The sequence below is a fragment of the Sorex fumeus genome, unplaced genomic scaffold (assembly GCF_029834395.1).
Source record: "Sorex fumeus unplaced genomic scaffold, SorFum_2.1 ptg000021l, whole genome shotgun sequence".
Lineage (NCBI taxonomy): Eukaryota > Metazoa > Chordata > Mammalia > Eulipotyphla > Soricidae > Sorex > Sorex fumeus.
The window spans coordinates 860949-882170 of NW_026606078.1; the positions used below are offsets into that span (position 1 = coordinate 860949).

General features: G+C 41.7%; 1 protein-coding gene across 1 annotated transcript in view; it reads left to right on the top strand.

Moving 5' to 3' along the window:
- Positions 1–20961: 20961 nt before the first annotated feature.
- TSNAX (translin associated factor X) overlaps positions 20962–21222 on the top strand; it is a 49146-nt gene continuing 48885 nt past the window's right edge. The window contains exon 1 of the mRNA XM_056113592.1: positions 20962–21085. Within this exon, the coding sequence (XP_055969567.1) occupies positions 21070–21085 (16 nt within the window). The 5' untranslated portion in view covers positions 20962–21069. The remainder of the gene's footprint in view (positions 21086–21222) is intronic.

The window sequence follows — 21222 nt, forward strand, 5'->3', positions numbered from 1 at the left end:
GTTAGATAGTTAAGAGATTGGTTTCTGTGCCCTGGAGTCGTGGCCGTGCCGGAGAGCCGCTCGTGGGGGGCAGCTGGCGACCTTGGTGGGGCGTGGGGGACGGCCCACAAAGCCCCCCTTCCCATGAGGTCCCCGCCGCTCCCGCCGAGCCCGGCTCAAACCTGCTATCCACAAGGCTCCCATGCGGCCGCCATCTTTCTTTCCAGAGAGGAGTGGGCGGGCCGGTCAACACCCTTTCCCCTCCGGGCAGGCTTGGTGGCGCTGTTTAACACATAGTCCATTTGCTTTTCTGCTCCAAGCGGCTGGTTCTCTGTGCTAAGTCCTTGTGCCTCCGGGGCCGTGGCCGTGCCGGAGAGCCGCTCGTGGAGGGCAGCTGGCGACCTCGGTGGGGCGTGGGGGTCGGCCCACAAAGCCCCCCTTCCCATGAGGTCCCCGCTGCTCCCGCCGAGCCCGGCTCAAACCTGCTGTCCACAAGGCTCCCGTGCGGCCGCCAATAATGATAGTTTTTTACTCCTGCTCTTGGCTGAAGAAAAAGATGTTGCTATTGTATGCACAAGTTATTCAAAGTTGTCGATATTTTCATGACTTCAATAGACTTGACGATGGGAAGGTTAGCTAATGGAACTTTGTTTAGCATATTCATGTGGACATGTTACAAAGCCACCACAATGTCATATAAAGGTAAAGGCCCTCCCGTTGATCGTCGATTTGCTCGAGCGGGCCCAGTAACGTCTCCATTGGAGACTTTGTTGTTACTGTGTCTGGCATATCGAATACTCTCGGTAGCTTGCCGGGCTCTCCGAGAGGGGCGGAGGAATCGAACTCGAGTCGGCCATGTTGGCCACTTGTAAGGCGAACGCCCTACCCGCTGTGCTATCGATGGTTTTCATATTATAATAGAGTGAACCACATTTATTGAATTCTTAACATTGTACCATACTATTTCCCTCCACCTTCCTCCCCTTTGCTTTTGCTGTTATGATGAACAGGAGTTGCAAACATTCTTGGTTATGTTTACATGCCAGTTGTGGTATTCAGTATTCAAGCTGTTGAACTCACACACGTGTTCCCTGGGAGTTGCCTTCTTTTAGTTGAGTGTTTGCAGTGCTCACTGGAAGGTCATTGTGGTGCTTACACACATGCTTATTGGGGGTTGCACACATTAGTTGTGGTACTCACACTACCTGGTTGCAATGCCCTGAATAACGCACTGTGGTGGGGCACAAGGGGTCCTGAATAGCAAAGTTGCTGAGACTGCACTAAATGTAGGTGGGTAGCACCAAGGATCAAAGCTAAGGCCTCTCTCAAGCATGTCAGGTGTTTTTTCCCCCCAACCTATTTCTGGGCCCTTTGCACTACTCTTATATTCCTACAATAATCTCCACTTGGTATTTAAAAGCTATTTGATAAATGCATTAATGGATTACATTGAATGTAATTATTTTTAAAATTCTTGCATTTAAAATTTTTAGCAAAATTTGATTCTAAGAAATGTTTTTCTTTTGGTGCTGTATTTATCATGCTTTGATATGATATAGTGTTAGTATGCCTATTATGCCATTATTTAATTTTCTTATAAATTTTAGGCTTTATGTAATTTAAAAAACTGTTAGTGGAAGGGTTTCATACATAAAACATTCCAGGACCACAACCTCCACTAGAGTGTCTACGTTCCTTCACCACTGCCCCAGTGTCTCCTACATCTAATGCACATGTTTGGCAGAGAAAACATCTGTGTTTAACTCATTAGTGGGAGTTATTATTACACAAAATAAACAAAAAATTAATGTTTACCAAATATTGTCAATTTAATGGCATATTACTATCCCTATTTAATCTCTCTTATATAACTGATACTTTACATATATATTCTCACTTAACTATCTGTCATATGCAGGTGATGAAACACATGGTTAGAGAGATGACTTTATCTATCTAGTAGCATGAAGTTTCAATTGGATGGCAAAGTCAAGCTTAACTTTACCATGTTCTTTTGTTCCATAGTGATGGTTCTAAACATAAATTCCACTGTAATCCAAGAACACACTTTTGCTTGCAGTTATCATCTCAAATATCTATAATCTTGCAAGAATTTCCGAGGTTATACATAAACCATTAAAAATCACATTTTTTTTTACAAAGTTGTCCATGATTGGGTTTCAGCCATACAATGCTCCAACACCCATCTCTTTACCAGTGCACATTTCCCATCACAATGTCCCTAGTTTCCCCTCACCAACACCCACTCCACCCTGCCTCTATGGGAAGGCACTTTTCATATTTATCCTTGTATCTATTTTCAGCATTCAGTTCTTGTTCAACTAACACTGTCATAGTGGTCCTTTCTCTGTCCTAACTGCTCTCCCCCAACACATTTGTGGCAACCATAAACCAGTCTTCCTAGCCATGAACAACTTTGTAACTGTATCTCACAGTGGTTCAATGAAAAAGTCACATTTTTTTCTTGATGTACAGGTACTTATTGATCTCACTAATATAATTAATTATAAAACACAGGTATGAGGTGTGAGAAACTATTTTCAGTAAACTTGAAAGCCAAACATGTTGCAAAGATTTATACTGTTACACACTTTTCTGAGTATGTTCGAAAGAAAACTATTAAAAATTAAAGGTAGACATTCATTTATTTTTCACATGCCAAATATGACAGCATTTCTGTTGTATTTATCAGAATTCTCTGCAGTTTCACCAAAACCAGAGGCAGCTTGAGATTAAGATCAAATGCTCTCCAGGTAATATTAATTCTCCTATCACTCAGTTTTGAGTCCAAGTGTCAGTATGACTCAGACCCATAAACTTGTGTAAACTTCAATGTGCACTGAGGCGGGTTAACTCTGCTTCCTGCAGCCATGGGCAAAACCTTTAGACATTTAGTTTTTATGTCATATTTATAGAAAATTTGCAGGGGAAGTTTCTGCTTGTTCATGTCATAATGGATTCATTTGTTTTGCCCAAACAAGTTAATTTATTTAGGGATTTACATATTTACCTTGGCATAACATGTTGATCAAACTTGATCTGCAACCCAGCAGCTTGGAGCAGAAAAGTGAACGGACTATGCGTTGATCCAGCCCATCAAGTCTGCCGGAGGGGAAAGGGTGTTGCCCCATTCGCCCTCTCCTCTCTGGAAATAAAGATGGCGGCCGCATGGGAGCCTTGTGGACAGCAGGTATGAGCCGGGAGTGTGGGGGCGACTAAAACCTCATGGGAAGGGGGGCGTTTCGCTCCGCCCTTCACGCCCTACCGAGGCCACCGGTTGCCCCCCGCGAGCGGCTCTCCAGCACGGCCACGACTCCAGAACACAGAAACCAATTTCTTAACTATCTGACTTTCAGTAGAAATACTTCCAGGGTCAATAGGTAAAATAGCAGAAATCCAAAACCAACATTTAATTCTTGAACCCAGCTGTAGAAAGCAAATCACTTCACAATGCTTTTTCAGCATGTCTGATTTGGGGGGGGGGTAAACTCTAAATAATAGTGGTGAATCTTTTATTGAAACAACGAATCTAATCAAAGCAGATAGAGTGTTAACTAGAATTCATCTGCCTCACAGGGACTGGGAGGGGTGGGGGGTGGGGTTTTATTGGGGTTCTTCATGGTAAAAAATAAGTATTGGTAAAGGGAAATGTGTTTGATATTTGCATGACTGAGACATAAACCTGAAAGCTTTGTAACCTTTCCCACAGTGATTCAATAAATAAAAAAAAAAAACTTGATCTGCAACAAGCAGATGTAGGCCATGCAGTTTACCAGTAGTAGAGATAAAAATAAAAAGTGTTTGAAGTCAAGTAGCTTGACTAATCCCATAAGGAATTTGTTCTACACTTGCACACACCCTTCATCAGAAGGTTCAGTTACTCAGACTTATATTTAAGAAAATAAGTACACAAATCTTTATTACAATCTAATAAGTTCATTCACGAATATACCATGACAAGAGTCAGGTATATACACAAATAAAGTCAACCTATATTTTACAACTGCCTGTTATGTGCAAGTCACTATGCTAAAAATATGTAAGAAAATAAAAAGGGTCAAGGATATAGATCAAGTGCTAGAGCGCATGCCTAGCATGGCAAAGTCCCTGAATTCTAGCTCTATCACTGACATCACATGCATCCCAAATAATATCAATTATTATTGCCAGATGTGGCCTCAGGACTCCTGAGCACCACTGAATGTGGCTCCTTTATACATAATGTGTCTCTAATGTATATAAAAGAAAATATATTTTCTGAGAGAAGAAGTGGGGAAGTGTGGTCATATTTCCAAGAAGCCCTATTTTAAAAAGACCAAGTCACTGGTGTCCTTTCAAAACTGAGCTTTCAAATGAGTGCCTCTTTCAAAATAGAAAAATCAGGCTGCCTCCCACATCTGCCACTATGTTGACTCACCCACAGGTCCTGTTCTATTAATTTACAGCTAAATCTTCAAGGACATGCATGCCAAACAGCTAAAAATCATAGACACGCAAGTCCCTCAGATGAAAACTCTGGGGTACCCACAGTTGGAGGGTGGGCCATGTACTGACCTCATCAAAGCCCCAGCAGACCCACCCATTCCCCAGTTCTCCAGCAACAGAACTCTATCAACTCACTAAAATTAAAAAATCACAATGATTTCCAATAAAGTTATCTTTGAAACTAGAGACTATATCAGGTCTAGAGAATCTATGGGAAGAGAGGACCGACTCCTGACAAACCACAAAAGCTGTTGTTAGCTTGATATTTCCAAGTCAAAAGTGAGAGTACAACAAGTATCTGTGAACTCAATGTAAAAATCTCTCTCATACGTTGCATATAAAGAAATATAGTATAGGGATAACTAATGGTTATGGGCAACGGGACCTGAGAACTAGTTTACAGAACTGAGTTTACCAAGGGCAGGGAATGGGTAAAGAGACACTGAGATTATGGTGGACAGAAGACACTCTAGGAAAGGGTGTGGTATTAGAAAGTTGTAGCATTTAACTTTATTGTAAATCAGGGTGCTTCTAATAAAAAGTGAGTTAGGAAACCACGAAAATAGTCCAAAGAGCTAGTGTATATGCTTTGCATAAAAGAGGGCTGGAATTGATTCGTAGTACTGCACCAGTCACCACTGGCATTAAATTTTGAATGCTGCTATACACACACAAAAATGACTATGATATGCTTCAGTGGTGAAGTACATGTTTTGCATGTGTGAGGGCCCTGGTTGTGATCTCTAGTCAAATTGCCTCCCTTCTCCAGATACTCTTGGTAGCTTGCCAGGCTCTCCGAGAGAGACGGAGGAATTGAACTCGGGTGGGCCACATGCAAGGCAAACGCCCAATCCGCTGTGCTATCACTCCAGCCCCCAGCCACTAGTAACAACAAACAATTGTAAGGAACCCCCAGTACTGATAGAAGGATTAATTAACTGGTGTGGGTGAGAGAATAACCAGTGGGACCTCAGCCTAGAGAGGAAAGGGGTCAGTCCAGAAATTTTTGAGTTTGTTTTTCAACTATATTTAAAGACCATGGTTTCCAAATTTGTTCATAATACAGTTGTTTTGGGCATTCAATGATTCTAGCACCAATCCCACCACCAGTGCAACATTACATCCACCACTGTCTCCAGTTTTCCACCCACCCCTCCTCCACCTCCTTAGTAAGCAAAAAATAAGTTATTTTATATTGCTTATTACAATAAAATGGCTAATGGAATTATAGAGAAATACTTCACAGATCACAGATCACAGTCCACCCGTTGTTCATCGATTTGCTCGAGCGGGCCCAGTAACATCTCTATCATGAGACTTGTTGTTACTGTGTTTGGCATATTGAATACATCACGGGTAGCTTGCCAGGCTCTGCAGTGCAGGTGAGATACTCTTGGTAGCTTGCCGGGCTCTCTGAGAGGGGCGGAGGAATCGAACTTGCGTCGGCCATCTTGGCTGCATGCAAGGCAAACGCCCTACCCACTGTACTATCGCTCCAGCCAATAAAACAAAATTGTTATATCTCACAGCAGGTCTTTAAAGCCATTGTCTGAAGGTTTTCTGAGTTGTTTGTTGCTATTTGAGCCCTCAGTATTATTGCTTTTTGTTGAACTTAGTTGGTGTCCATGCTATTTTCCCTTCTAATTTGCTGTACTCCTACTGGGCTGTCAGATTGTGGAATTTGGAGGTGTCATGCAGCCGCATATTCCACTGTGCATTCCAGGAGCTCCAGGATCTGTAAATCTGGGATGATTCTTGTTCTACACCACTCCCAAGGGAGCCTCTGAGTTTTCAGCCCAAAGATAAGTGTACTCATGAGTTTTAGCAGCCTGACTTGCATTTCTTCTGAGATTAGTTGTGAATCTAGGCTGTTGCTTACGTGATGGAAGCTGTGAAACTTTGGTATGACTGCTCTAGAAATCTATTTTGTTTTGTTTCTTGGGTCTCTCCAAACAGTATTAAAATCCACCAGACCTATACCCAGGGGTGTTTTGGGGCCAATCGAGTACCAAAGATCAAACTTGGGGCCTTATGCATGCTAGACATATACACTAGCTCTTTAAATTATCTCCCTAGCCCCATCCCAGAGTTTCGAACTTCTAATTTTAGTTTTATCTTTCCTATGCACTGCTTTGTAGAATCATCAATGAATAGCAAAGCCAACCTGTGTGCTAGGATACAATCAGGGCAACACAGAAGCCCTACAGTGACAATGTGCAGTACCGGTAAAAACAGGTGAGGATTAATCAGACTTTCTAAAGCTTTGATATCTGAATCAGCTCCCAATATCCACATTTTTCCTAAGTATCTTTTCCTCTGAGTCAGAGCAATAGGGCATTTTCCAATGTCGCTAACCTGGATTTGATTCCTGGCAACCTATATGGTCTCCTGAGTCCCACTAGGAGTGGTTCCTGGTACAGAGTTAGGAGTAAGCTTTGAGCACTACTGTACGGCAACAAACCAAAACAAAACAAAATTTTCTCTTTCTAGCATAGAAGTATCTTAAATTTTTAATTTTTAAAAATTATTAATTTCCCTTCTCTTGGGCTGGAGCGATAGCAGAGCGGCAGGGCGTTTGCCTTGCACGCAGCCAACATGGCTGACCCAAGTTCGATTCCTCCGCCCCTCTCGGAGAGCCCGGCAAGCTACCGAAAGTATCTTGCCCGCATGGCAGAGCCTGGGAAGCTACCCGTGATGTATTTGATATGCCAAATACAGTAACAATAAAGTCTCCAATGGAGACGTTACTGGGCCCGCTCGAGCAAATCGATGAACAATGGGAGGACAGTGATCAATAACAGTGATCCCTTCCTTCTGTTGATGATCTGCAATAACAGGTGATTGTAGAAATGCTTGATTATGGAACTTACCCACTAAGCCACATTGCTTATGGGGGTTACATTACTTTATTTATAATGGTTGCATACATATTCACTGGGGATTATACTATTTTGTTGTGCACTCACACATTCTGGGCTGTAGTTTTTGCTGGAAGAGAGGGGTGGTGATCCACATCCTTTAGTTAAAAAGCTCACATATATGTGGCTGCAGTGAACTGGAAATCACTTGTGGCACTGAAGATCACAGACAGCAGAGTTGCCAGGATCACATAGTGCATTTTGCTGCACTGGCTTCAAGTTTGCAATGCAGGCACTTCATTTCTTGAAGTGTCTCCTTCAATAGAATTAAAAAATAAAGATTTACAAATAAAGACTTTGTAACTCTTGAAACATGACCAATGGAGATCTTTCTTATTGACCCTCTACCATTTCCCCTACCATTTCCAGGGCTGGAGTGATAGCACAGAGGTAAGGTGGTTGCCTTGCACGCAGCTGACCGGAGTTCAATTCCTCCACCCCTCTCGGAGAGCCAGGCAAGCTACTGAGAGTATTTCGCCTGCACAGCAGAGCCTGGTAGCTACCCGTGACATATTCAATATGCCAAACACAATAACAACAAGTCTCACAATGTTACTGGGCCCACTCGAGCAAATCAATGAACAATGGGAGAACAGTGACAGTGACAGTTTTAATCATTACAGATAATCACTTTTTTCCCACTTAGCTGTAGCACTGTAGCACTGTCCTCTGTAGCACTGTCCTCCCATTGTTCATTGATTTCCTCAAGCAGGCACCTGTAACGTCTCCATTGTGAGACTTGTTGTTCTTTTTTTTTTTTTGGCATACCGAATACACCACGGGGAGCTTGCCAGGCTCTGCTGTTCAGGCGGGATACTCTTGGTAGCTTGCCGGGCTCTCCAAGTGGGGTGGAAGAATCAAACCCGCGTCAGCAGGGGCCACTTAGCAGTAATATAAAATAATAAAAATAATAAAATATTTTCCAAAATGCCAAAGTTTGTTAAATTTCTTTTTACATTATAATACAAAAGTGGACCATTAGCATGCTTTTCAACTTCCCTTAAACATGTATCTTACTTATTTGTCTCAGTGTTTCTTCGCTTGTTTACTTCCATTCTATTTTATTTTTGTATTTTTTTGTATTTTATAAGGTAGTTCACAATATTTTATTACATTTAATATTCAAACACCAATCCCACCACCATTAACCTTCCCATCACCATATTTGGGGTATTTCCTTGGGATGGAATCCCTGTCCCAAAGCAGAACCAAAATAACATATTTTTATTGTTTGTTATGAAAAACCGCTGAAAATGCTACAAAAAAAGTATCCACAGAGGAAAGAGTGTGAAGATTGTTCTATTTTGGCAAGGGCCATTAAGACCTTCTTTAAGATATCACTAACATGTTGTTAAAGGTTGAGTGTTGTGAAGTTTCATATATATATGTATATATAGATATACATATATACATAAACATCTCTCTATGATTGGTTGCCTACTATTTGAACTCCATTAAATGTGGTGTAGTACTTTTGGAGAATAGGTACAGAGAATCTTATGATGTCTTGTGCGGCTACAAAAATGACCTCAGGGTCCAGGAATAGGTTCACTTGTGTGGGAGGCTTGGTCAAGTGTGTGGGGATCAACCTTGAGCATGGCGATGGTTGGGTTCTGGAGGTTTTTGGCTACCGGGGCTGGGTCCCTTGAGGGGGGAGGGCTTTCACGCCCCTCTGGGTTAAAAAGCCTGGTGCAGGGTCCGGTGGCATGTCTATGGCGAGTGTCATGTTTTGCTCCTTTCTGCGAAAGAATGACATGTGATCTGGTTTATTTCCATTTTAGAGAAGCCTGTGTTCTCTCTTGAACATGTACTTCTCCCTCTCTCTCCCTTCACATCTTTATAAAATAAGTTTCAACAAAACCTATGTTGCTTTACACACAAAAAAATGTAAAATAAAAGTGGAACACTACTTGGCCCAGGATCCTGGATATTTAGACAAATTCTTTACTCTTTGTTAATTATGGAACTTGGACATTTGAAGACATTGAAAACTATTATTTGGGTCTTACTGACAAAATTTTGTCAATAAGTAGACCACAGAAATTTTTTTTCCCCCCAGGTTAATAGCATTTTAATGTGATACATGATATTGTTTTGCTGAGGCAAAATTAGTTCTGAGTTTAATAGTAGAGATTACAAGCTTATGTCTAGTTTTATAACTAATCTCTTTTGCAAATTTGACTTTAATATCACAATTATAAATACATGGTGCAAATGGTATTAATAATTTCAAATCTTTGGTAACTATAATGAGATGTCATACTTAAGTAAATTTCTACTAGTGAGCAGTTCTTCAGGGCCATTTTAAAATGGGTCTCAGTAATTTTGTGAAATTTCATCACTTACAAATAATGTGAATGTCTGCTCTTAAAAGTCTGACTCAAATGGTTTAGTAATTCAATTAGCAGTAGAATTAGGAATAGAATAATTTATCATTGGCATATTTTCTCCTAATGAAGTATTATAGAGATGTATACAGATTGCATTCTTAAAATTACCCATTCTTGCTGTGAATACACTACTAACAAAGAGGTTATTACTAGTCTGGTAAGCATGCATTATTATATGCTGTTTAGTTACTAATTTCTGCCTTTGTACTTTTTTCCTTTGAACTTTTTTAAAATTTATTTTTATTGAATCACTGTGAAATAGACCCTTACAGAGCTGTTCATGGTTAGGTTTCAGTCATACAATGTCCTGACACCCATCCCTCCACCAGTGTTCCTTTCCCAGAATCAGTGTCTCCAGGTTCTCTCCCATCACTCTCCACCCCTCACCTTCCAGTCTGCCTCTATGGCAGGCGCTTCTCTTTCTCTCCTTTTTGGCATTGTGGTTTAAAATACTGATACTGAGAGGTTATCAAGATTATCCCTTACCTACTTTTAACACTCAGTTCTTGTCCAGCATGATCATTCCCAGCTACTATTGTCATACTAGTCTCTTCTCTATATTACCTACCCTCAGACCCACAATGTGTGGTTGATTTCAACCCCACTGACAAGTCCTCCTAGCCCCTGTATTCCCTGGCCATGGATATAGTCTTCTACTATATGTATTTCTAATATGCTGCAATAATAAACAATGAGCATAACTATTGCAAAGAAATACCCACCATCATCTGACCATTAGCAATTCATAATCTTTTTGAAGTTGGAAATTTTGTCTTATGGTTGGTGGCTGCTGACTAAAAAGGGTGATGATTACTGAGAGCTGAGGTGGCTGTGGCATTTACTTAAAATAAGATAATTAAGTTTGTGCATCTATTGACTCTTCTTACACAGCAATATTACAGATGATAGTAACTTTGACTAACAAGATAATAATACATTTTGGGGATATTCATTATAATATGAATATATGTTGAAGTTAGTACCAATAAGACTTTGTGATGAATAGTGTCTTGGAATAGTGCTTTGGAAGTTGGATGTCTAGGTCAGGGCACGAAAATGATCAGGTTTCTACAGAGATCTTGGTTCCTGCCCAGAAGATAGCCATCTTCTTGATGTATTCCCTCAAGAATTTCCTCAATGCTTATACATGGATAAAGAAGTTACTCTTTCTTCTTTTAAGGCCATCAGTCATATTGAAATAAGACTAACTGAAATATTGAATAATGCTGAATATGTGTATTTGGGGGCATTATATTTAATTTTGGAAATGTTGATTCTGAAATACTTATAAGTCACTCAAGAACAGCTATAAAGTAGGTAATCTGACATGTGATTGTACTAGATATGTTTTCTTAACTAGAGATATAAAGCAGGTAAATACTATAGATGACACTGTGACTATGAGAATAGGATCAACAAGAGAGTTAAGTGTAGAAGAGAACAATAAATCTCTTTGAGGATTTATTTTGAAACAAGTGTTTGGGAATTGGAGAAGATGTAAAAGAACCACAAAGAACTAAAGGAGAATTAGGTAGGGATGCAGAAGGGAAGTTAAGAAAATGTAATATCTGGATGTGACAAAAAATAATAACTGAGTTAATATTCAACAAATGTTTTAGGTTAAATGAAATGGGAAACAAAGATTCATCATCAGGTTTACCAATATGAAAGTTGGAAACTTCAACAAGTGTAATTTCTTAGGAGTGATAACTTAATAGAAATGCACAAGGAAGAATAGAAGAAGTAGCAAGAGCATAGTTTTACTACAAAGAGAAGAAAATGTCATGTAAGTTTGAGACACAGGTGGATGCTGGAGATGTGTTTTAATAGAAACAATATAACAGTAAGTCTGTATGCTGATGGAAATAATGCAGGAGAGCAAATGAAATGAAAGAAAGAGAAGAGAAAATGGCCAATACTTGCATGGTTCATTTGTTCACTTCCTTCAGATTGATATTCACAAGTCCCGTTCTTAGTCTTTTCTGACCACTTTATTGCAATTGCAACCTTCATTTCCACCCCAGGAAATATTAACCTCAATATATTTTCTTTCCTTCCATTTATTTTCTCTATAGCAATGATCACTTGATCACTTGACATCCCATTACTCATCGATTTGCTCGAGGGGGCACCAGTAATGTCTCCATTTGTCCCTGTTGCGTGCTAGTGTAGCCCAACGGCATCTGCTCGTTCTAGGAACATGAAGAGCCTCAAACCAATCATTCAAGGTCTTGACGAAAAAGTCTGACCATCTTGTAGGTGGGATTCCATGGGACGTCTTTTGACGTCCCATGGAATCCTGTCGGTAATGGCTCTAGTCCAGCTCTCGTCTCCAAATCTCATTATATGTCTAGCCCATCTGATTTTCGACACCTCAGCAAATGAGACAGCATCCCTGATTCTTGATCATCGATGGAGGTTGGAACTCCGGATTCTTTCTCTCATTTGAGTGAAATGTGATACTCCAAGCATAGCTCTTTTGATTCCTCTTTGAGAGACCCAAATAACATTCTCATCCTGTTTTCATAGGGCCCAGGTCTCTGAGGCGTATGTTAATGTAGGAAGAATAGTGGAATTGAAGAGATGTACCAGGAGCCGGAGGTTCTTCGTCCTCTTAGCTATTTCTTCAATGCTCTTGAAGGTGTTCCAAGCCGCTCTCTTCCTCCTGCGCAACTCAGGTGCCAGGTCATTCGTCATGTTGCCTTCTTGACCTAGGTACACATAACTGTTGCATTCGGAGATGGTTGTTCCGTTGAGAGTGAATGGAACGTCAGGAACAAGACTGTTTCTCATGAATATTGTCTTCGTGAGATTGAGCTGTAATCCGACCTTTCCACACTCACGGTGATCACTTTTTAATCCTATATGGTTTACATGGATAAAATTACTCCATTACAATGATAATTGAGTTAGGTTCTTTCTCATTAGAAAATGAGAATTGCCTTATGAAAACAGGGATTGTTTTAGATAGTACTTATAAACATATCACTGTCATTGTCATCCCGTTGTTCATCTATTTACTCGAGTGGGCACCAGTAACATCTCTATTCCTCTCAGCCCTGAGATTTTAGCAGCCTTTTCTTACTTGTCGTTTCCCAGAGATTGGATGCTCTTTCAGGGTCAGGGGAATGAGACCTGTAGTCGTTACTGGTTTTGGCATATCGAATACGCCAAGGGAAGTTTGCCAGGCTCTGCCAGTGCAGGCGAGATACTCTCGGTAGCTTGCTGGGCTGCCCAAAAGGCATATATTTATATATTTCTCTCTATGATTTGTTGCCTACTGTCTGAATTCCATCAAATATGGTGTAGTAATTATGTAAAATGGGTAGAAAGTGTTTTATAATGTGCCCAGAAAGTGGCCTGAAATGTGGCGGCGGTTGGGTAGTGGAGGTCGGCTGCTGGGGCTGGGTCCCTTGGGGTGGAGAGGGCTCTCGCCCACCCCACTCTTGGGCACCCTGAGTGAAACAGCCTGGGGCGGAGTCCCTATAAACATAGTATGTGCTAAAAATACATGTATTAAATAAACAAGAAAATGGCAAGGATTTTTTAAAGACGGCTATGTACTCTATGACATTGCTTCTTAAACTTTTTCTTACCTGGCCCTCTTATAACTTGTTTCCTTTATGTGGTCCCCTATGCTACAAGTTGGGCATTTAGTCTTGTGTCATGGTTCTCATTTACCTTATTTTTACCTGTGATATCCTTGGAACATCTTGGGGTCCCACAGAGGGCTATATATGTTGCAAAACACTGTTATATGACACAAATCATCACCTTGCCAGACATGAACCAAGTACAGAAAATATTTGTTGAAAAATGAACAAATCTTTAAAGTGAAATTGCTTGGCATATCATTTCATCACAGATTATTACAAATAATTTAAACCACATTGCTAATATTTTTTCTAACACCGAAGTATGAATATATGTACATGTTTATACTTAATATCAAGTTTCATTGTTATTATATATGTAAATATATTCATATATAATATAAATTTCCCATCATTATTTTTTGTTAGTTTTTTTTAACTCAGGGATCCTGGCTCTATGCTCAGGGATCACTATCACTGGCAGGTTTGGGAAACCCTATGGGGGCCTGGGGCAGGTAGGGTACTTGTCTTGCATATGATAGACCTGGATTCAGTTCCATCATTCTTTAAAAAAAGAAACTCCATACTCTTTAGTTATCCACCCATCCACCTTTCCCATGACTCTCAACTCTTAGCAACCATAAATCGACTTTGCCTCATAGATTTGACTAATTTAAACATTTCAGGTAAATGGAAGTATGTAATATGTCATTTAGTAAGTAGCTTCTTTCAATTAGTGTTTTCTAAAGTTTATTTGTATTGCAGCATAGATTGTATTTATTCCTTTTAATATTTCATTGAATGCATATACCAAATTTTTTTAGAGTTCCATCTTATGATTATTGTGAAGTATTACTGCTAGAAATATTCATGTACAATTCATTGCACCTAAAAATGCAATTATTGGATCATATGGTGATTTCATATTTAGCTTTCACAGGCAGTGAAAATGTCTTCTACAGTGACTGTACCTCTTTTACAGTCCTATAATTAATGATTAATAGTGAAAGCTCAAATTTCTTTTATCTCAATAACACTTTTTTTTTTAACTGCCACTCTAACCATTTTAACAGAGGCAAAAGTAGCATTTCATTGTGGTTTTGCCCATCCCTCCAATTTTTCTCATACACTAGCTTTCCAATTAACTAAAAAACTAGAATATAAATTTCAAAGCGATAGCACAGCGGTAGGGCGTTTGCTTTGCACACAGCCAACATGGCCGACCCGAGTTCGATTCCTCCGCCCCTCTTGGAGAGCCCAGCAAGCTACTGAGAGTATCTCACCCGCACGGCAAAGCCTGGCAAGCTCCCCGTGCTGTATTCGATATGACAAACACAGTAACAAGAAGTCTCATGATGGAGACGTTACTGGGCCCGCTCGAGCAAATCGATGAACAATGGGAGGACCGTGATCCTAATATTTATTGGTTAGGGCTGGAGTGATAGCACAGCAGGTGGGGCGCCTGCCTTGCACGCAGCCGACCTGGGCTGGCCCCGGTTCAATTCCTCTATCCCTTTTGGAGAGCCCAGCACGCTACTGAGAGTATCACGCCCACACAGCAAAGCCTGGCAAGCTACCCGTGACATATTCGATGTGCCAAAAACAGTAACAACAAGTCTCACAATTTGTTGTGAGACGTTACTGGTGCCCACTTGAGCAAATCGACGAACAACGGGAGGACAGTGCTATACAGTGCCATTTATTGGTTAAAATTTTTGTGAACTGTTATTTGTGTACATTACAATACTACTCCTGATCCTATAGGTATCTTTTAAATATTACAGTTATCATTTTTAAAATAGTCATTCAAGACCCTAAGCAATTTCCTACATTTCCCTAACTTTCTCTACCTATGTTATGTCTATATAAATGCTGAAGTAGAAAGTTACTTGAAGGTATATATTCTTCATACTTGCTTAAATATATACTTTAAAAAATAATTTTGATATGTGAATATTTTTTGGTAAAAGTGACAAAAGTGAGATTTATAAATTGAACAAAAACAGGTGCACTTGAAAGGCTTAGATATTTATTCAGACTCAAATGTTGGCAATTAGAAGGCAACAATAGGAGAAGGAAAGAACATCATTCTAGAAGGTCTTACCAATAATCTTTATCTTCTTTCCACAAAAGGTGAGAAGGTGGTAGTTTTCCTTCCAAAACAAAAATGTGTTTTGCCATATACTAAAACTATGTCTATGTATCTGAAGCAGTAAATGCAAGGAGACAGGGTGGATATTCCATCTACAAATAGCACAGAAGTTGAAAGTATTCTCTGACATGGGAAAAGCTACCACTGGGACACCTGGGGTAACTACAGATGCAAATAAGTGCTGGGAAAATGTACCTGAGTTTGACTTTCATTAAGAGTTTCTGAGAAATTATTACAGATTGTGAAACAGTGTTCTCAATCAGCACTAGGGAAGAAAAGACGGGAGTTGCCATTCCAGTAGGGTTAGGGAAAATTTTTCCTTACTCATATGGTAAATTAATTTATTAATATTCACAACTTAGTAGCCTCCGTGAATAATGTCTTAATGTGAGAATACATTAAATGGTTTTGTTTTAAGTGTAGAGAGTGAGTATGGGGAATACTGTCTACCATGGAGGCAGTGGGAAGGTACAAAAGGTGGGTATACTGGAGATACTGGTGGTGGGGAATGTGCACCGGTGGAGGGATGGGTGTTTGATCATGTGTAATTATAACTCAAACCTGAAAGCTTGTAACTATATCTCACGGTGAATCAATAAAATTTAAAAAACGTTTTGTTTTAATTAAAACATCAAAACATTTATATAGGAGTGGTCTTTCTTCTTTCCAATGGTTAAATTATCTCTAATCAAGTAGGAGAGGAATGCTGGTGGATGTCAGCTGGGTTAGATCTCATACAAGGTCACAAGCAACAGCAACAGCTTTGCATTTACCATTCTCTTACTCCTACATGAAGGAGCAGGGAAGACTGTGTAAAAAATGTCAAAACATGGAGGTCAAAGAACGGATAGTAAAATATATCTGTTTACCCTATTAAACTGAGGTCACCTAGTTCATCAAACCTTAAACAAAATTTTTAACTAGAGGATGTCGGATTCCATTCTTAATGGGCATGCCAGTTTTCAATACTTTAGTAGGTTTACCATTATTGAACTAGTATTTGGGGTAGGGGTGGGTAGCTGCAATAGTGTGTGTGATCACCACAGTTGTATGCTAGCATTGCAATCCACCCCCCTGTCCCCGTCCCAGTTACCAATCAGATGCACAGATGCTTAACCTTTTTCTATGCAACTACTAAGGAAAGGGAAGCAGAGGAAAAATAAGTAAAAAGCTCAGAATTTTGTGGTGCATACCAGTTATTGTTACTATTGCAGGCAGTAGATGGGGCGCAGGGTGGTAATGAGTTTGAGAAAATAATAAAACTAGGATGAAATTGCCTCCCTTGAAGTAGCCCAAAGGCATGAGAACCACATTCTTTGAGAAGCAAATATTGAGCTCTTTGGAGATGGGAAAATGAATCCAGGTGCTCAAATGAAGACAGCATCCAGAAAAAGTGTACTCTCTCAAAAAGGGACATACTTCTAGAGATCATGAAAATGTAATATGACCACCAAGCACCCAAAGTTTTTTGTTTTCCTGAGACAATACTCAGATTACTGTCACTATTACTGTTCTCCCGTTGTTCATCCATTTGCTTGTGCGGGCCCAGTAACGTCTCCATCGTGAGACTTGTTGTTACTGTATTTGGCATGTCAAATATGTCACAGGTAGCTTGCCAGGCTTTCCCGTGTGGGCGAGATACTCTCAGTAGCTTGCCAGCCTCTCCGAGAGGGGCGGAGGAATCAGGAATCGAGCTCCTTTCACGTTGGCTGCAAGGCAAACGCCCTACCTGCTGTGCTGGACTCAGATTACATTTTCTGCATTTAGAGAACTCAAGGCCGAGGCATTTAAAAGAAGTCCTACTATAAAATTTGCTCGAGCGGGCCCAGTAACGTCTCCATTGGAGACTTTGTTGTTACTGTGTCTGGCATATCCAATACTCTCGGTAGCTTGCCAGCGGTAGGGCGTTTGCCTTGCACTCAGCCAACATGGCCGACCCGAGTTCGATTCCTCCGCCCCTCTCGGAGAGCCCGGCAAGCTACCGAGAGTATCTCGCCCGCAGGGCAGAGCCTGGCAAGCTCCCCGTGATGTATTCGATATGCCAGACACAGTAACAACAAAGTCTCCAATGGAGACGTTACTGGGCCCGCTCGAGCAAATCAATGATTAACGGGAGGGCCTTTACTTTACTTTACTATAAAATTAACTTTGTAAAGGCATAAGAGTCTTATTCTCCACCTCAGATAATTGTTAAGAATCACGATTGGCCAGAATCACGACCCAAGAGGTTTAATTTATTTCTTTTACTTTATTATTCATTCTCCACCCTGGAGATTAGCCACTATCTCACACCTCAGCCTGGGGTATTCTCAGTATTCTCAGATTCCCCCCCCCCCCCCCCCCCGGTGAAGCCCGTGTTTTCTCTATAACACAATTCTTTCTCTTCTCTTACATTTCTCTAAGTAAATTTCTTTAAATAGAACTATTTTACTTCACTATTTCCTCTCCTCCTGAAATTCTATTCTGCAGGGGAAAGTGGAGTTCCTGGAAAGCTGGGGCAGAGAGTAGGGATAACGTTCCCTTTCCTGCCAAGCACAATTCCTCACTCCAGCTTCAGTCCATGGCTCCCCAAGAATTCGGGTGACAAGTGGACTTTTGGCACGGCTTGTCTGCTGCCTTATAGCCTCTGCGCAGGTGCTTGTATGACTTTACCAGCCATTAAAACATACCAAACATTCCCCTGGGTGCCTGAAGGGTGGAAAAGAGAGGCAGAAGCACTCTTTCCTTGAGGCCACCTGTCGATCCCCACTTCACCCAAGTCACCTGCAAACAACTGGTGAGATAGCCAAGAATCCGGTGATCTGCAACACAAATCAGAAGCCATCCTAGGAAATTGGCTCTGGTGGAATTAATCTCTGTTCGTATTTATTTATTTTGTTTTCAGGACCACACCTGGTTGTGCTCAGGGCTTACGTCTGGCTGTGCTGGGTGGGGGTGGGAGGTGGGGGAGACCCTACAGGATCAGATGTATGCACAGGCAAGCACTTTAAGTTGCTTAGGTCTCTCTCTGGCTCCTCGATTTTTTAAATCGAGATAGAGGGAACGAAAGCTAGTATGTAATCGAGCATTTACTACGTGAACACGCATTCTTCTTTTTATTTATTTATTTTTATTAGTGAAACACCATGAGGTACAGTTGTAGATTTACAATTTTTTGTGCCTGGGTTTCGATTATACAATGATCAAATACCCATCCCTCCACCAGTGCCCATTTTCCACCACCATGGATAATATCCCTCCCACCCCCATACCCCCATCCCACCCTGCCTCTGTGGCAGGGCATTCCCTTTTGTTCTCTCTCTCCTTTTGGGTGTTGTGGTCTGCAAAAGAGGCATTGAGTGGCAAACATGTTCAGTCCATAGTCTACTTAGTCTACTTTCAACATGCATCTCCCCTCCTGCGAGGATCCTCCAAACACCCTTTATTTGGTGCTCCCTTCTCTATCTGAGCTGCCCTTTCCCCTAGAATGCCCGGCTGGCCTCTAAGCTATGGAGTAATCCTCCTGGTGCTGATCTCAGCTAATCTTGGGTATTAATCTCCTATTTTGTTACTTTATGTCCCCCAGATGAATGCAATCTTTCTATGTCTATCCCTCTCTTTCTGACTCATTTCGCTTAGCATGATAATTTCCATGTAGTACCACTTGTATGTAAATTTCATGACTTCATCTTTTCTAACAGCTACATAGTACTCCATTGTGTAGATGTACCAAAGTTTCTTTAACCGGTCATCTGTTCTTGGGCACTCAGGTCTTTTCCAGTTTCTGGCTATTGTAAAGAGTGCTGCAATGAACAAACAAGTGCAGATGTCACTTCGACTATACTTTTTTGCCTCTCTGAGATATATTCCCAGGAGTGGTATTGCTGGGTCAAATGGGAGCTCTATTTCTAATTTTTTGAGAATCGTCCATACTGTTTTCCAAAAGGGCTGAACCAGTCGGCATTCCCACCAACAGTGAAGGAGTGTCCCTTTCTCGCCACATCTGCGCCAGCATTGGTTGCTTTTGTTATTTTGGATGTGGGCCAGTCTCTGAGGTGTGAGATGGTATCTCATTGTGGTTTTGATCTGCATCTCCCTGAAGATTAATGAGGTAGAGCATTTTCTCATGTGCTTTTTTTGCCATTCGGATTTCTTCTTTGAGAAAGTTTCTGTTCATTTCATTGCCCCATATTTTTATGGGGTTGGATGTTTTCTTCTTGTGGAGTTCAATCAGTAATTTATATGTCCTTGATATCAACCGTTTGTCAGATATGTATTCGGCGAATATCCTTTCCCATTCTGTAGACTATCTTTGTATTTTGGTCACTGTTCCTTTTGAGGTGCACAAGCTTCTTAGTTTAAGATAGTCCCATTTATCTATCTCTATTTTCACTTGCTCGGCCAGTGGCGTGAACACACATTCTTCTATGCATTTGAATATTCTATGCGTTTGATGGACTCTCTTGTCCATCAAATAACCCTGTGGCGTCACGGAGCAAGGAATATGGGGAGTACAGCAAGAGAAGAGACAAGGGGATAGGAGGAAGCAATTTAGGACAGCGGGTAGGGAAAGCGCTTTGGGTCACTTTTTACATTTCCGTAGCCCCGCCCACTTCATTTGCATACCTCCACTCCTCTATCTCTAGGCCTGTGCTCCAGCAGCAAAGAGTGAAAAACAAAAACGCACTGTCACTGTCCTGATGGATTTCAGCAGGCCCAGTAACGTCTCCATTGTGAAACTTGTTGTCACTGTGTTTGTGTGTTTGGCATATCGAATATCTCACGGGTAGCTTGCCAGGCCCTGCCATGCGAGTGAGATATCGGGGCAGCTTGCTGGGCTCTCCGAGAGGGGCGGAAGAATCAAATCCAGGTTGCCCAGGTGGGCAGTTTGCAAGGCAAACGCCCTACCTCTGTGCTATCGCTCCAGCCCAAAATAAAACAAACCAAAATACCTCATAATTCGGTAAAATGCTAAAGAGACCTCCAAAGAAGCTCAAGGGAACACGGCCCCTCACGACTCGGTGGACAGGCCCTAAGGCCGGCTCCTGAGAGTGAACTACAACCCCCACAGTGCACCAAGAGGGAGGCGGGGTCCATGCTGAGAAAGCCAGAGGGGGTTACAAAGGTGCCCTGAGGGGCGGGAAGTGGCGGCGGGGGTGGGGGGCAAAGCACATTTTTCTTAACTTTCCACCTTTAAAATCATATTACCTACAAGTAGGAGTATCTTTTTTTTTTTTCGGCGCACGCAGCGTAGACTGTAGGACTGCCTTTGTCTTCAGGCGCAGCAGAGGGCAAGCGCGGCGCTGGCGCGCGGGCGAGCGCGGGGTCCCCAGGACGCGCGCGAGGTGGCGGAGCGCGACGCGGCCCGGAAGTGTGCTCTGCAGCGGAGGAAGACGCTGGAGTGTCTGCCCAGCGTCCGTTTCCGGCCAGTGCATCGACTTCGTCCGGCCGCGAAAGGCGACTTCTCGGCTGGGTTTTTCTCCGGCGGCCGCCCGACGCACTCCGCTCATTCCCAGGGTTACTCAGTCTTCTTTCATCTCAGCTGTGACGACATGAGCAACAAAGAAGGTGGCGTCTTCACACACTGGGCATTACATCTTCCCGGGGTGGGAGACTTTAAATGGGTCGATTTTTCTACTTTTCGCTCTTGAGAGACGCGCGCTCTCCTTCCAGGAGGGTGGTGACTCCTCAGCCCCCCGCCCAGC